Source organism: Petaurus breviceps, unplaced genomic scaffold (assembly GCF_028583685.1).
Source record: "Petaurus breviceps papuanus isolate PSGF00001 unplaced genomic scaffold, PetGlider_PUasm1.0 90769, whole genome shotgun sequence".
NCBI classification, from domain to species: domain Eukaryota; kingdom Metazoa; phylum Chordata; class Mammalia; order Diprotodontia; family Petauridae; genus Petaurus; species Petaurus breviceps.
In genome coordinates, this window is record NW_027187341.1 from 17,304,887 (window position 1) to 17,321,806 (window position 16,920).

At 35.5% G+C, this 16,920-nt stretch overlaps 1 protein-coding gene across 4 annotated transcripts in view; it reads right to left on the minus strand.

Moving 5' to 3' along the window:
* HYCC2 (hyccin PI4KA lipid kinase complex subunit 2) overlaps positions 1–16,920 on the minus strand; it is a 76,995-nt gene that overhangs the window by 14,218 nt on the left and 45,857 nt on the right. For all 4 annotated transcript variants that reach the window (XM_069068757.1, XM_069068754.1, XM_069068756.1 and 1 more), the window contains 5 exons: positions 15,350–15,430; positions 13,398–13,513; positions 11,637–11,732; positions 4,456–4,572; positions 3,857–3,944 (listed from right to left, as the gene is read on the minus strand). In XM_069068757.1, coding sequence (XP_068924858.1) covers positions 3,857–3,944; positions 4,456–4,572; positions 11,637–11,732; positions 13,398–13,513; positions 15,350–15,430 — 498 coding nt within the window. The remainder of the gene's footprint in view (positions 1–3,856; positions 3,945–4,455; positions 4,573–11,636; positions 11,733–13,397; positions 13,514–15,349; positions 15,431–16,920) is intronic.

The window sequence follows — 16,920 nt, forward strand, 5'->3', positions numbered from 1 at the left end:
TTTATGTACCAATATATTGGTGATCAATTGCAGATGTAGAGAGTTCAAAACACACAGAATAGAATTTACTGAAAAAAATAATATGCTATAAGAAAAGCTTCTTGACTTTTTTAAACTAGAAAATGGACTCAAATACAAATAAGTTTGGCTGACATTTTCATGGAAACTACTTTTATTGTCTAATATAGAATCCAGTGGGGGAGGGGCTCCATAAAATTTCATAACAGAATAAATTACTATGTTTAGCAGGAGGCTGGCAAGCAACTAGCCTTCCTACAGTTAGTGTTACATCTTCAGTATGTTAAGTGGATCCCTTGTGTTAAATTTCTGGATAGAAATGGTGAACAGGATAGGCAGGCATAGATGTCCTATGATACACGTCACCAGATGGAACTCCTAAATCAGCAAGATCACTTATCCACCTGAGTATTCATAAATAATAGGATTTATATATAATATGATGAGAAAAAATGAGATTTAAAAGAGATGTTCTACAGCAAATAATTTCTAGAAGGACTAACTTGGATATTAAGTTTATTTTGCTCAGATAGATAACTTTAATCAGAACTGAGACACATTACATTACCAAAAAACTTAAACAACACATCCAGGTTTTTACAATTTATTGTAGGATGGCAGATTCTTTTAGGATACCTAATACCTTAGATCCAAGATATAGTCAAAAGGACACTAATTCAGTGGTTCTTAATCTCTTTTTGTGTGTCATGCATATATCCTTTGCTAGTCTAGTAAAGTCTCGATCCCTTCTCAGAATATTTTTTAAATGTACAAAATAAATTACAGAGGATAAAGGAAACCAACTATAATGAAATAAAGATATAATTTTTTCCCCCTTTCAAGTTCACATATCTCTTGAAATCTATCCATGGAACCAGGTTAAGAATCTCTGGTCAAGATAAGAATCAAGGCAAACTGACCTGATAAAGGCATAATTCAGAAAAGGAGATTACTAATTTCTGGGAGTACTTTACTAATCTCATCATTCTACTGAAACCGTACTCTCCAAAGTTACCAAAAATTTGACAAATTTGATGGTAGCTTATCAGTCCTCATCCTTCTTGACTTCTCTGCAACATCTAGTGCTGTTGACCACCCTCTGCTTCTATATACTCTCTTCTCTGAAGTTTGGTTGTTTGTTTTACACATTAATCTCAACTGGTTCATCTTCTTTTTACCTGCCTACTCCTTTTCAGTCTCTATCTGTATCATACCCCCTACCTGCTGATGTATCATAAAGAGTCTGTCTTGAGCTCTGTTACCCTCTCTTTCTACATTCTCACTTGATGACCTCAGCACCTCCCGTTAGAGTTATCATTTCTATGCAGAGGACTTCCAGATCTATACATTCTGCCAGTCTTATACTCCTGAACTCTAGTTAGGCATCACCAAGCTGCCCACTGGACATTTCAAATGGGATGCCCCACTAACACCTCAAACTCAAAACAGATTTCATTACCTTTTCCCTTAAATCTAACTACCCACCTCACTTACTTATTTCTGTTAAAGTCACCAACACCAAGTCACATTCCAGTCTCTCAGGTTTGTAACCTCAGTGTAATCTTAGATTCTTTACTTTCCTTCACTCCACATAATTAATCAGGTGCCAAATCCTGCCATTTCCACCTCCACAATATCTTATACCATTCCCTTTTCACTACTTATATAACCACTATCTTATTTGGAGTTCGTCTCACCCAAATCTGGAGACTACAGCAATGGCCTTCAGTTTGTCTCCTTGCTTCAAGTTTTTTCTGACTTGAATCCTTCTTTCATATAGTTGCCAAACTCATTTTCCTCGAGCAAAGGTTCAACTATGTCACACCCCTACTCGTATTACACTGTTCCCTTTTGTTTATAGGATCAAACATAAGCTACTTTTGGCTCTTCACAACCTGGACCCAACCCAACATTCCACCTCAGACATTACTTCTCACACATAACATTTCATCTCCTGTATCCATGCCTATGTACTGGTCCTTCCCCATTCCTGTAATGTTTTCTCTCCTCAAAGAATCCTTTAGTTCCTTTAAGAATAAGCTTAAACATTGTTTTATAGGAAGCTTGTCCTAATATCCCAACTGCTAGTGCCTTTTCTTCCTAAACTGTTTTGTATTTATTTTGTATAAATTTATATAAGCACATTGTCTCCTCAAACAAAATGATGCTCCTTGAGAAAAACTTTTTATTTTTGTCTTTATATCCCTAATACCTAGCACACTTTTAGGCACTTAATAAATGCCTGCTGCCTGTTGCCTGATTACAAAGTGGCTATAGAATAAAATGACACTGTTAAGAGTTCTACAAATGCAAGGTATTAACATTAGTAATGTTTTTTTTCCCAAATAATTACCATTTACTATTATCCTGACATAAATTTAGATGTGTTGCGATTAGAAAATAATGAGTAGAGCCCGTTCCTTGCTCTGATTGGAGAGAATGGAGGATGGACATTTGAGAGCTCCTTGTAGATTCTCTACCGTTTAAGATGACACCACATTGTTTCCTACTTGGCTACTTTCCTGGACTTTATCTCCAGAAACTCATCATTCTACAAGATGAAATCTACCCATAAACTGAAGAAGTTAAATTGATTCTGTATTATTTTATAATTGATTCTATTCTGCAACTGATCCTATTCTGTGCTGCTGTCCCATTTTGTATGATTGCTCAAGTCACATTTCTTTGTTTCTTTGCCTATAAGCTAAATTCAGTTCTCTTGCTAATCACTGTTTTATTCTTGCCTCAGGGAAATCTGTTACCCTTCAAGAAGGCAGGTAGACACAAGAATCTGATCTAGTTTCTTTACACCACCAATCTACAAGTCAGGGATGTCTGGTTTGTTATCCAAGGAAGTCTATTCTATCTCTAACCTTGGAAGTAGACTCAAACACTGAATATTTCTTAATCAAAGAAGAGGGTTGTTGCTAGCCCCATTCCCAATTTCCACCCAATCATGTTGTCCCCACCACCATGATGCTATCTGTTCTGTAACCAATCACATTGTTTTCCCCATCTACCCAACTCTAGTTTTTTATTCTCTGGTAGTTCCCAAAGCTCTATGAAGGCCAGTAGGCCTTACCTTGTGATCTTTGGTTATTGAGAGACCAATTTAATGGTTACTGCTAGCCTAACTAAAAAACTGATCATGCTATGACTATTGTCTCTCAGGTTACCTTAATTTTCAAAGGCAATGGAAACTCACACCTCCTTTCACCTTGAATGTATGATTTTATCATACCTCCTGCCCTCACTTTTTAAGTGTTTTCTCCACAATCTGAATGAGAACTCCTTTAGGAATTATCTCATGCCTTTTTTTCTATCTCCATTGCTTAGTTCAGTGCCTGACATATAATAGATGATTAATAAATGTTTCCTGACTCTGACCAAATAATAACTTGCATTTATCCATATAACTCTTTATGGTTTACAATGAACTTTTCTCACAACCTCCCTGTGAAGTAGGTAGTGCAAGTATTATTTTCCCCAAGAACCTGGCTCAGCAATAAGTAAAGTGACTTTCTAATTGTCACAGCACTTTTAGGTACCCAGAGTGGAGATTCAAATGAAGGTCTCTTTCTCTAAGTCTAGCATGCTTTGCACTACACCATTTGTCCCCAATACATTCATTGATACTTTAACCTCACCATTTTTAAATTGCTTCATCTTAAACACTAAAGCAAAAGATCAGGAAAAGCAATTTTGGACAATTATGCTCACTGGCATCAAATATCACAGCTTAAAAACACACAGGTCAACCTCATGCTGTATATATTGTTGTTTATGCAAAGATTACTGGGTGTCATCCAATTTCCATGTCTGATAACTTGTGCCTTACCAGTAGTGGTTGAGAAAAAAGTTCTAGCTGAGCTCTGTAAATAATGTCATCCAGTACTTCTTGGCCAAGATCCCACTGTCCATTATATCTACCAAGGAAACATAAAGTATCCATTTTACAATACTACATGAATCCAAGTAAATTTTTTAATAGTTTAAGGATCTCAAATTATTTTATTCCCAAGACATTTCACTTCAGGTTATAAGTCAAGGAAAATATGAAGAGCTAAATGCTAATGCTTCCCTATATAAAAGTTTCTGGTGGAAAAGGGTATAAACTGGTACAGTGGTTGACTATTGCATGACATTCAAGGTAAGCTAGGTCATGATAATTCTTAATGCTGGGGTATACTAATAGTTTCTTTTAAGGAGAAGCTTATGTTCTCCAATTGTCAATCCTAATTATTAAATTGCTTTTTAACTACTCTCAAAATATCCCATAACTAAATGGATGAATTACTAAAATCAGAGAGACAAGATAATTAATGTGCCATGAAACAAAGGACAATCAGGACATGTCAATACAAGAAAAGGAAAACATTTTTAAAATTGTCCAAGGACCAGTAAGAATTCATTTAATTTCAAATCCCAGATACTTACATGGCATAATAGACACCTGTCAGAAGCTGCACCATAAATTCAGGATCCAATACTACTCGGCCACAAGGTTCTTTCCAGTGTTTTTCATTTTGCCGTGGAAACCCACTTACGCAAAGCCTAGAAGACAGTGTTTACCTTTTATGACCCCTTGAGGCATTAAAGTAGCTACTTGACTTTCTGTGCCCATGAATTATAAATTTAACACAGTAACTATCTTAGGTACTTTAAAGCAAAACCTCTTGAATAAAAAACGCTATCATCAAATTAAATGGAAAGCTAAGCTAGAAATGCAGGTGATGGACACAAAAGGCAAATTCTAGGAATTTCCAAATTACCCAAGAGTGGTATTTCGTGATTTTTTACTATTAGAACTCAGAAAACTTGTATGAATAATTTCAAACTCCATACATGAAAATCAATCTCAGTTCATGACCATTTTGTACAATTACCTCAAAATGAACATTAAGTTGTAAATAAAATTGAAGCCTGAGAAGTTAAAGTGTATTATTGATAGCAACATTTTATTGAATGTTAGGTGGGTCATTTAAAAATGACCCATTTTGAGCCAGCCCAGTGCTCTGGGAGACAAGCCCAGCCCTGCATGACCCCAAGGTTTTAGCCTCAGGGTGGCCATGACCAGCCACCAGCTGGTGGGACTTCAGATCACCAGCAGCTGTGGTGGTTTCCAGAATTATCAACACATAGATGCTAAGGACAAAGTGAGAGGTAGTTTGGGAGTGTGATTGGCCTCTGCCCCTGGGGATAGAAGCAGCTAAGGCGCAGCAGTCATGCAGCCACAGCCACGTGGAAGCTTCAGCTCCTGATCTGCAGATTGTAGGCAGACCAAGCGACCAGTCCATGAGGTAATTACTCTTGCTTTAATCTGCTTGGATCTGGATTGCAGTCTAGGGTGGAGGTCCTGGAGTGTGTGACCAGCTTCCCAGAGCGTGTAGAGGCTTCAGAGGGGTATTAACCTTTGGTGCTGAGAAAACCCTAGCAATTTGGGAAGAAGCTCCCCTGTCTGGTAACAAGAGTCCTACTGTGGCAAAAAGCCCAAAAGTCAAGTAATTGAGTGGCAACATGAGCAAATGAGGGAAGCAAAGCAAGCAGAGCAACCCAACTTTACACTCCTAGTTTGGGGACAAAAAGGATCAAAGCATGGAACAGGAGGAAGACAATGAAGTCAGAACTTCTGTACCAAAAGCTTCCAAGAAAAATATGAGCTGGTTTTAGGCCATAGAGGAGCTTAAAAACGATTCTGAAAACCAAATAAGAGAAGTGGAGGAAAAATTGGGAAGAGAAATGAGAACGATGCAAGAAAATTACGAAATGAGAGTCAACAGCCTGACTGAGGAAAATAACACCTTAAAAAATAGACTAAGTCAAATGGCAAAAGAGGCTCAAAAAGGCAATGAGGAGAAGAATGCCTTAAAAAGCCAAATTTGCCAGATGGAAAAAGAATCTCAAAGCTCACTGAGGAGAATCATTCCTTCAGAATTAAATTAGAGCAAATGGAATCTAATGACTTTATGAGAAATCAAGGTGCTGTTCAACAAATCCAAATAAATGAAAGAATAGAAGGCAATGTGAAATATCTCATGGGAAAAACCACTGACCTGGAAAATAGATCCAGGAGAGATAATTTAAAAATTATTGGACTACCTGAAAGCCATGATCAAAGAAAGAACCTAGAAATCGTCCTCCAAGAAATTCTCAAGGAAAACTACCCTGTTTTAGAACCAGAGGGCAAAACAGAGGTTGAAAGAATCCACCGATTCTTTCTCCTCCTGAAAAAGATCCCCAAAAGGAAACTCCTAGGAATATTATAGCCAGGTTCCAGAATTCCCAGATTAAGGAGAAAATATTACGAGCAGCCAGGAAGAAACAATTTCAATATAGTGGAAACACAATCAAGATAACACAGGATCTGGAAGTTTCCACACTGAGGGATCGAAGGACGTGGAATGTGACATTCCGGAGGGCAAAGGAGCTGGGATTAAAACCAAGAATCACCTACCCAGAAAAACTGAGTATCATGTTTCAGGGGAAAATATGGTCAATTCAGTGGAATAGAGGACTTTCAAGCATTCTTGACGAAAAAACCAGAGTTGAATAGAAAATCTGACATTCAAATACAAGAAGCTAGAGAAGCATGAGAAGGTAAACAGGGAAAAGAAATCATAAGGAACTTATCAAAGTCAAACTATTTAGATTCCTACAAGGAAAAACAATAATTGTAACTGATGAAACTTTTCTCAGTATGAGAATAGTTGAAGGGAATAGAAATGCATACATATATATGTGCATATATATATATACATATGTGTATATATATGTCTATATAGGAGGGTATATGGGCGTATAAATACATATGTGAATGTGTATATATACGTGTATAGGTATACACAGACAGAGGGCACAGGACCAATTTAATAGGAAGGGATGATACTTAAAAGGTGATATTAAGAGGTGAGAGAGGAATATAATGAGAGGAAATGGGGAGAGACAGAATGGGGTAAACTGTCTCATATAGAAGAGGCAAAGGAAAATAGTTACAATGGAGGGGAAGAACAGGGAGGCAAAAGGGAATGGGTCAACTTTATTCTCAATGAATTTGGCTTGGGGAGGGAATGACATACACACTACATAGGGTATCTCACCCTACAGGAGAGTAGGGTGGAAGGAGATGAGAGGGGGGATGATGGAAGGGAAGGCAGGCTGGGGGTGGGGTGGGGAAGGGCAGTTAGAAGCACCCACTTTTGAAAAGGAACAGGATCAAAGTAGAGAATAGAACAAGTGGGAGGTGGGATAGGAGGGAGGGAAATATAGTCAGTCTTTTACAATATATCCACTATGGAAATGTTTTGTATAGCTACACATGTACAACCTATACTGAATTGCTTATCTTCCAAGTAAGGCTGGGTGACAAGGGAGGAAGGGAATGAATCTGGAATTCAAAGTTTTAAAATCAAATGTTTAAAAAATATATATATATATATACTATTATTAATATTATTTTACATGTAACTGGGAAATAAAATATACAGGTACTGGGGCTTAGAGATCCACCGTACCCTACTGGAAAGTCAGCAGGGGTATGGGAGAAGATATGGGAGAGAGCAGATTGGAGGAGGGGATATCCAGTAGGATTGCTATTTTGGGGGGTAGGTAGGGAAAAAACGGGGAGAAAATTTGTAACTCAAAATCTTGTGGAAATGAATGATGTAAACTAGAAGTTAATAAACCATTCGATTAAAAAAACATTTTGTAGTCAACAGAAGAAAAAAATGACCCATTTTTATAAGTTGTAAAATAGAAATATAGCTTTAAAGAGGAATAGTTTTTAACCATTGTATCTGAGGCATAATCTCAAATGTTATTGTGTAGCAAGAAAGCTAAGACAATAAACGGTTATTTTTCTCGTATGTTTCCAAATAGGTAAGATATTCTCAAAATTCTACTTAGGATGAGACTTCCCAAAATATCCCTTTTTAAGAGATATTATTATCATCTAGACAAAAATGAACTGTTTCTAAATTCATTCAAAACTTTAATAATAACTTATTGCTTAAGTATTATTTATCTAATTCCTACGGACTTGAGTAAAAGTACCAAACTGAAAGTTGAATTTGTATGTGTGGTTGCTACTTTATTAATCCAAACTGTCACACACTATTTCTACCAGTTTAGAACTATCAGGATCACCAGCAGACCCTAGTAATATAATGAGGTAAAATAAATACTTCATGTTTAAACACACATTAATCAGACAAAAACAAATTGCTTTCATCTATCACTTGTCTCTTAAAGTGTTGGTGGTAGATAAACTTCAAATTAAGATTTCCTAGTATTAAAAATAATGAGTTAGGGGCGGCTAGGTGGTGCAGTGAATAGAGCACCAGCCATGGAGTCAGGAGGACCTGAGTTCAAATCTAGCCTCAGACACTTAACACTTACTAGCCATGTGACCTTGGGCAAGTCACTTAACCCCAACTGCCCTCTAAAAAGGAAAAAAAATTAATGAGTTGATTAACTACTTGGAGATGTGCTACAGCAGCCCTGATACTCTTCTCTAGCCAAAAAAACCATTTATTAAGTGTTTATTATGTACCAGGTCTACAAAAGTGTTAAAGACAAAAATATTGCTAAGTGCTAGGAATACCGAAAAAGGGCAAAAAACAGCTCCTACCCTCAAGGTGCATACATTCTAACAAAGAAAACAAGTAAATAACTAGGCATATACAGAAAATATAAAGTAGGTGAAAGGTAACCTGAAAGGGATAGGCATTATAGCAGTTTTGCCAATTGAAAGAGTTCCTCACAAAAAGGTCAATAGTAATAGAAATATGTGGCCAGAAGGTGATACATAATTAGTCAGTCTCTTCCCTAAGTTCAGGTGTTAATGACCTTATCTGAATAAAAGTATTGGTAATAAATAAACAAAGCTAAACTTCCTAAAGCAATATACATTAAAAAAAAAAAAACAGAAAACACATTTAGTGGACTCAATTTAAAAAAAAAAGGAGTATTTAACCTTGGTTAATATTTTGGTATTTAAATAACTGTGTATATGGGAGATCATAAAACTTGAAACAAAATAACAAAAAAACTAAATGTCTGACTGCTTAGCATCTCTCATTCTTTTTCCTGCTTAACATTCTCACTCCATGCTAAGAACAGAAATGGACAAAATTTCTAAATGATGCAGAGGACCAATCTGAAGCAGCATTGGGTTCTCTGTATAACTACTGGTATATATCTTCCATAGGTAGGAACTTATTTTAGTTTAAACTAAAGTTTTTTTTTTTTCCTTTCAGCTCCAGCTAGGTGAGAATAAATACAAAGGCAGAACTTTAACTCAGATTTTTGGGATATTTGGGCTAGCTCTTTATCCACTAGGCCACAGCTGCCCTTCCTAGTAATAAAAGGCTAAATTATATAAAGTCAGAGACAATCTCACTAAAAGTTTTAAAAGGATAATTTGCTTTGTATAACAGAGAATATCAATATGAGAAAAATTAACATTTGACTGCTAACTTATTTGCTATATTATAGAATTTAGTAATCTAGAAATCTAGAAAACAACAGAGGAAAGGGTACGTATACGTTTATAAAATGTGATTTGAAGGTGCTGGATGAAGTGGTTGGATTATTAAATTGTGAAATACAAGTGTAGATCCAAATGTGTTCTGGGAAGCAGTGATGTAACAGTAAATGGAGTGAACAAGTAAATCAAAGAATCACAGACCAAGTTCTAAGAGAAAATTACTTTCCTAGGGACATTTTCCCTTTCAACATATTGAAATGTGAAATTTTGAGAAAAATCTGTAACAATTTTTTTGGCTATTAAAATAGGTTCTATTTCGATAACCCAAAAAATATCAAATCAAATATACAACTTTACATCAAGTGGTGCCATTGTTTTGTTAGAGCTTAAAATTTTCAAGTTTCACTTCGTAGTTTCTATTTTAGAATATGTTCCAGAGAATAGTGAGCATCTTTTTTGGATTGCACTACAAGAGGGAAATGAAGAATTTGCCAAAAGACTTAAGAGATGTTTTGTTATACTTTAATAATATAATGGTTTCTATATTACAATACTACATGACTATAAAATGTATATTACAATACTACATGACTACAAAATGTATAAAAAATAACTATAAAATAAAATATAAGATAAAATCTGCTTACTGGAAAATTAGTATGAATGGAATTTTCCCTAGTTGTTTTGTGATAGTTGCCAGACTCACATATTTTACCTAAACTTCGTAAAGCTTGGAGAATCTAATACACACCATCATAATGAGTATGTAAAGTTAAACAATAAAATATCATTAGTTCAGACAAAAAAGGAAGAATTCCTATCAATAAAAATGCTAAATTACAGAGGGTCAAGAAATGCAGTTGAACTACTTTTAAGTATGTATAACAGAACAAGTTAACTAATAGCACTGCAAAACATAACTTCTGACATAATTAATTTAAAAAACAGATAATGATTGTCTATAATTAGCATAACTTTGCAAATAGGTACTGAGTACTGACAAGTTTATTCTTTTAGCATCCCATCTCAGCAAATACTTTTTTTCATAATTCAAAATTGAATATCAGTCTAGGCCTTTACAATGACCAAGAACTCTGAATAAAATGGTTTAAAACGAAGAGGAATGAACAGAGGTATAAATACAGAGTTTCAAGAGAATGGAGTGGAAGACTGGATAGATAACTGGTCTTTAAGTGGAAAACCTGGATTCAAGTCCAACTTCTCACACATACTGACTATGACCATGGCAAAATCATTTAACCCCCACAGTACTCCAGACAATTTTTAGACTATAAATTGCAGCACAAATGTGACCTTACATTTGTAGAGGGAAATTTCCTCACAATAGTTCCCCACAACCAATGAAATCATAAGTCAGGTCAGGGAATTAAAAAAAAAAAAAGGTGGGGGGAATACAGGTTTCACAATATGAAAAGGTTTGTGTCTCAACACCAATACTTACCTGCTATTTGGCTTTGGATAAGTCATTTAACAACTGTAAAAGGGCCATAACAATATTTGCACTAACTCATGAAGCTATTTTTCATAATCAAATGTAAAATAATCTATAAACATAAAAGACCACATAAATGGAAGCTGTTATTATTAGTAAGGCTTAAAAGGGATAAAATTGAATTAGGCAGAGGGAAATCCCCAATCTCCTGAAACAATTTATACCCTCAATATGGTTAATAAACTGTCATCCATGGCATGATTTTTGTTGTTGAGTTATTTCAGTCATGTTTGACTCTGTGACCCTATTTAGGGTTTTCTTAGCAAAGATCCTGGAGCAGTTTTGTCATTTCCTTCTTTCCTTCCCCAGATCATTTTACAGATGAGGAAACTGAGGCAAACAGGGTTAAGTGACTTGCCCAGGGTCAAACAGCTATTAAGAGTCTGAGGCTGGATTTGAGTTTATGAAGGTGAAGATGAGTCTTCCTAGTTGCCCTGGGGTAATTAGGTACATCATTAAATTACCCATCAGGAAGAATTAGATCTCTGACTTTTAATTTGTTATACAGCTTGGCAATATTTCTACTGCTAAAATAATTGAAGAGGGCATGGTGATCAATGTAGGCAGTAAGAAATATTTCTAGTACATAAAGGTTAGCGATCAATTTTTTCCACTGCTCACCTGGAACCCATGCGGCACAGTGCCTGATAAGAGGAGGCAGGCATATAAACAATAGCTGAGTTGTAGCAGAGCATGAGAAAACTCAGGACCTCAAACCTAATGAAAACAAAAGTATATAAAGGAAGAAGAATGGTTACAATATTCTTTCCCTTTTTAAAAATTCTAAACTTAACACAAAATTATATAAAGTAGAAAACAGAACTGTACATGAAACCATAAATCTCTATCATATGCATAGCCTGCTTTCTCTTTAAGAATATAATAAAAGCTTTTAGAATTGTCTGGTATGTTTGCATTTTCTTTTGTCTTTCCTTCTATTTTCTTTTGTGCATTAAAAAAATGTTTCAATGACTCTCTCTTGTTTTTGGCAACCCAATCTCTAATTCTCCTTAAAATAACATTCCTAAGAAAGATTTTTATTAAATAATTTACCCTTGTGGCTACCACCAATGATGTGGAAAATAACTTCAACACTATCTTTTGTTTCATCATTATTAGGCCTTCTATATATTTTGGTATTTTTCTTTCAATATATACAGTAATCAAACTAAGGTTAGTCTGAGTTTAATTATTTCTTCCCAAGTTTCATATAGCACCCTGGAGACTAATCCTAAAGCACAGACCCTATACTGATGAGGTGGGCTATAAAGAGCCTCTGTATTAATATTATTATATTGGGAGAGTAAGGGAAATACCTAAGAAGCCATAGCACACTCAAGGGAGAAACACTGTCAACAACTGCTGAGCCAAAGGAGCTCTCAAAGACCCACATCAGAGGGTTGATGATTTGGGAAGCATGAATGGCGCAGCTCCTTGAAGGAAGGACTATATTATTTTTATATTTGTATCCCTTGTAAAGTGCCTTGCACATGACAGGTGTTTAACAGATATCTGTTGAATTTATTGGACTTGAACCATGTCTCCTCTGAAATGCCAGCTCCTAAGTACTGGGTACTACTAAACTTAAAAAAATAGGACTCTGTTTTATTAAGAATAACAAACACTAGGGGCGGCCAGGTGGCACAGTGAGTAAGAGCCCCAGCCCCGGCATCGGGAGACCCAGGATCAGTTCTGGCCTCAGATACTTGGCACCCACACAAAATAACTGGCCATGTAACCTTGAGCAAGTTACTTAACCCCAACTGATTAAAAAAAAAAAATAACAGGGGCGGCGGCCAGGTAGCACAGCGAGTAAGAGCACCGGCTCCAGTGTTGAGAAGACCTGGAGATCGAATCCTGGGCTCAGACACTTAGCACCCACCCAGAAACACCTGGCCGTGTAACCTTGAGCAAGTTACTTAACCCCTATTGCTTTAAAAACAAACAAAAACAAAAAAAACAAACACTTTATAGACTAAATGATGGCAGCTATAATATAGTGATACTGTACTTTTAAACTAATAACTACATAATAATTTCTCTATATTCCCCCCTCCACAAGAGTTAGGCTGATAATAGAACCATTTGTAAGACATATTTAACTTTTTTTTTTTTTTGCTTTTTGGACGGGGGAAGGCAGGGCAATTGGGGTTAAGTAATTTGCCCAAGGTCACACAGCTAGTAAGTAAGCTAAGTAAGGCCAGATTTGAACTCAGGTCCTCCTGACTCCAGGGCCGATGTTCTTTTCACCGTGCCACCTAGCTACCCCAGATATATTTAATTTTTGAGGTCCCTAACATTTCAGACAATTTTAATTGTTTCAGCCTAGGAAATGAAGAATTATATCAAGTATAGATTTAGCAAGATAGCTTAAGCTATTACCTGTTTTGTGCAGTAAACGTTTCCCTCTGAGGGTGAAGATCACTATAAACTACCCTAATGAGATCATGTTGACACAATGCTCCCTCTGTCAAGGCCATGGATCCAATAGTTGAGGGCTATTAAAAATAGGGCAAATTATAATGAAGCATACATTATAGAAAGGAGAAAAAACCAAAATATAAGATGGCATCCACGATAATTTACAAAACATTAACTTTACATGACTCTAAAAGGTATTTTCAAAGTATCACTCCTATCCTCTTTCCATTTTCTTAAATATATGAATTCTGCAATTCTTTGAAAAGATGTTTTAAAAAATAAGACACCTACAATTTCTTGAAAATTATGTAGCTCCAATTTTTGGAATGAGTCAGGAATGACTCTAAAACTTGTTAAAATATTAGTTCTGCAATATGGCAAAACCTATGGACTTCTTGGAATGGTATTTTTAAATGCATACACACACATGAGATAATAGGATTACAAAGGAAACCAATTACAAGCAAATAAAGTTACCAAAATATTTTTTAAAACAAGTTTATAGGTCTGTAGGTGAAGAACCCCAGTGGTTAGAGCAAGAAAAACTGCTGAAACTACCAAAATAAGAATGTATCAGCTATAGTTTTGATTCAACGTAATATTTTTTAGGTCCAAAATATAATGAAACAATAATATAAGCACAGATAAGCACTCTTTAAAAAGAATACTAGGTCCCCCCATCATATTTCCCTCCAAATTAAACTATTTGGATAGTTGATCTCTTTTATTCAGTTACACACCTACCATGTATTAATTTATACCTCACTAACCTCCATAATTTAATTAAAATCTATTTCTCAGAAATACTTGATGTTAAAAAGCCAGTCTTTACTAACAAAAGAAATAATTAACTAAGTCCTTAATAACGTGTCAAGAACCATTTATTTGAAAGTTTTCTATTATACTTGGATACCTCCCAGATGAGTTTCTAAGATAAAAGGAATACAATGTGCAACTACTAGAAAATAATTTAGCCTTTAAATGGTCCACTCACATACTATTATAGATCAGGAACTCGACAGAAAAAAACACTTTAGTTTATTATTTTGCTTTTTCAACAGTGGTGGAAAGTGGTAAGAGTGATCAACAAAACATTTCTCTTACAATTAATTAGTATTCCATTGCCATTCAGCACCATTAAGGATAATAAACTAATGTGTTATGCTTCCTTACAGATAAATAATGACACCACCAAAGGGCTAGATTATACTTGAAGAGCTTTTTCATAAACAACAAAATAAAATGACAACTTTCACATATACCATATAACGGAGAGGACTGTTCATGAAACTATGAATTCCTATTATGTACAACTTGATTTGAAGTACGTATAAATTCAACACAGCTTTCAAAGCTGTCCTGCTTACCTATGCCTTCCTTTCTGGTCTTTTGTTTTCTCTCTTTTTTTAATACTAAAACAGATTCTTTTAAATTGAAAACCAGCATTTATAATCACTATCATTTTTCTAAGGAAATAAAGGAGGGAAAGGGAAGGAAAAGGAAAGAAAAGAGCAAAAAAGGATTCTCAGGTGATGTAAAACAAAAGATACCAAAAAACTCATTTTAAAAATACAACTACCCCCAAAAAACTATTCTCAAAACTGAACTCTTCCCTTCAAACACAAAAATGTGAAGAGTAGTACATTTTAAAAAATAACTAACCCAAAAGGATGAAGAGAAGATTAAAAAGAAACAACAATCTAGCTGGTAAATTTGTATTTTCAGGATAACTTTCTTGCTCCTAGGCCTTAGAATGTCCAATTGCAAGATTTTACTTTAAATGGTTTAACAGCAAGACGCCAGTAACAATGTGTTTTGTAACAACAACGTGTACGTAACAAAGTTTATCTCTGGCATCAAACAAAATTTGATTTTTATGTCCTCCCATATAACCTAATTATTCTTCCTCTTACCTCATGGTATATTGAAGGCTTGGATAAGGAAGGGATGGTGAAAGATAGCACTTTATTGTTTCCATCTTTATCAGCAATTTCCTAGGGTTAAATAAGACAGATAACATATATAAGTAAGAATCAAAAAAGAATATATTAAAAGGAATAATCACAATTTTCTTCATTTTGGGGACACTATTAGCAAGCTAGGAAGGGTTTTTTTTTTTTTAATTTTTGCTTTTTTGGAGGGTAACTGGGGTTAAGTGACTTGCCCAAAGTCACACAGCTAGCAAATGTGTCAAGTATCTGAGGCCAGAATTGAACTCAGGTCCTCCTGACTCCAGGGCTGGTGCTCTATTCACTGTGCACTTAGCTGCCCCCTAGGAAGGGATTTTTAAAAGCTCAGATACAAACTTCCATCTTTTAAAGTCTGAAACAAAAAGATGTTAATTATCTTAGTAGAGCTCTTCTAATCTTAGCTTCATTCAGTGAATACAATCTCCTAATAAGATTTATAAATAGCATATTTCACAGTACATTTTACCTAAAAGTCTTGTACTAGCTAATCAAATATGACATGAAACTATGAAGAACTGTTGACAAAGAAAATGCAATTCAACAGAACTCAAATATTTATCAAGTGGCTACCTCAGAGTGCTCAGAACCCCTAGGTACTTGAGAAAGGCACAAAGATTAGATTACAGATAATCCTCTGCGGAAGTGTGAAGTCTTGTAAATGCATACCCAAATAACTACAATACCAAATAATACACAATAGGTACATCAAAAATGTTCTTAAGTATTATAGAGGTCTGAGGAGGAAAGGTCATTACCAACTAGGGGAGGGGGCAGGAAAAGGAGAGAGATTAGAGAAGGTTATATGATGTAGTTAGCATTTCAGTTGGCCTTTGATAGAGCTAGAAATGCAAGTATTTTCTTTTCTTTTCGGTCTTTATTAATTTGTTTACTTTTAGTTTACAAGATTCAATTCTACAATTCCTTGAGTTTCAAATTTTCTCCCTGTTCCTCCCCCACCCCCACCCCCCATGGCGGCATACAATCAGGTATAGGATCCGCAGATACTTTCACATTAAACGTTGGTCAGGTTATAAAGAGGGATTGTATAAGATGGAATGAACAATGGGAAAGAGGAAACAAAACTAAACAAGAAAAAGAAAGAGAGCAGGTAATTTGCTTCAATCTGCATTCAAACTCTGTTCTTTCTGGTTCTTCCTCTGAATGTAGCAATCTCTCTCCACCATGAGTCTCCTGGAGTTTACTTATAGCCCTGCATTTCTGAGAAGAGTCTGGTCTATCAAAATTGATCGTCACACATATGTTGTATCTGTAATTGTGTACAAATTTTTCCTGGTTCTGCTCCTCTCACTCAGCATCAGTTCATTATAAGCCTCTCCAGGTAGATATGAAGTCCATTGGCTCTTCGTTTCTTAAGGAGCAACAGTATTCCATTACATTCATATACCATAACATGTTTAGCCATTCCCCAATTGATGGGCATCCCCTTAATTTCCAATTCTTTGCCACCACAAAAAGAGCTGCTATAAATATTTTTGTACATATGGGTCTTCTTC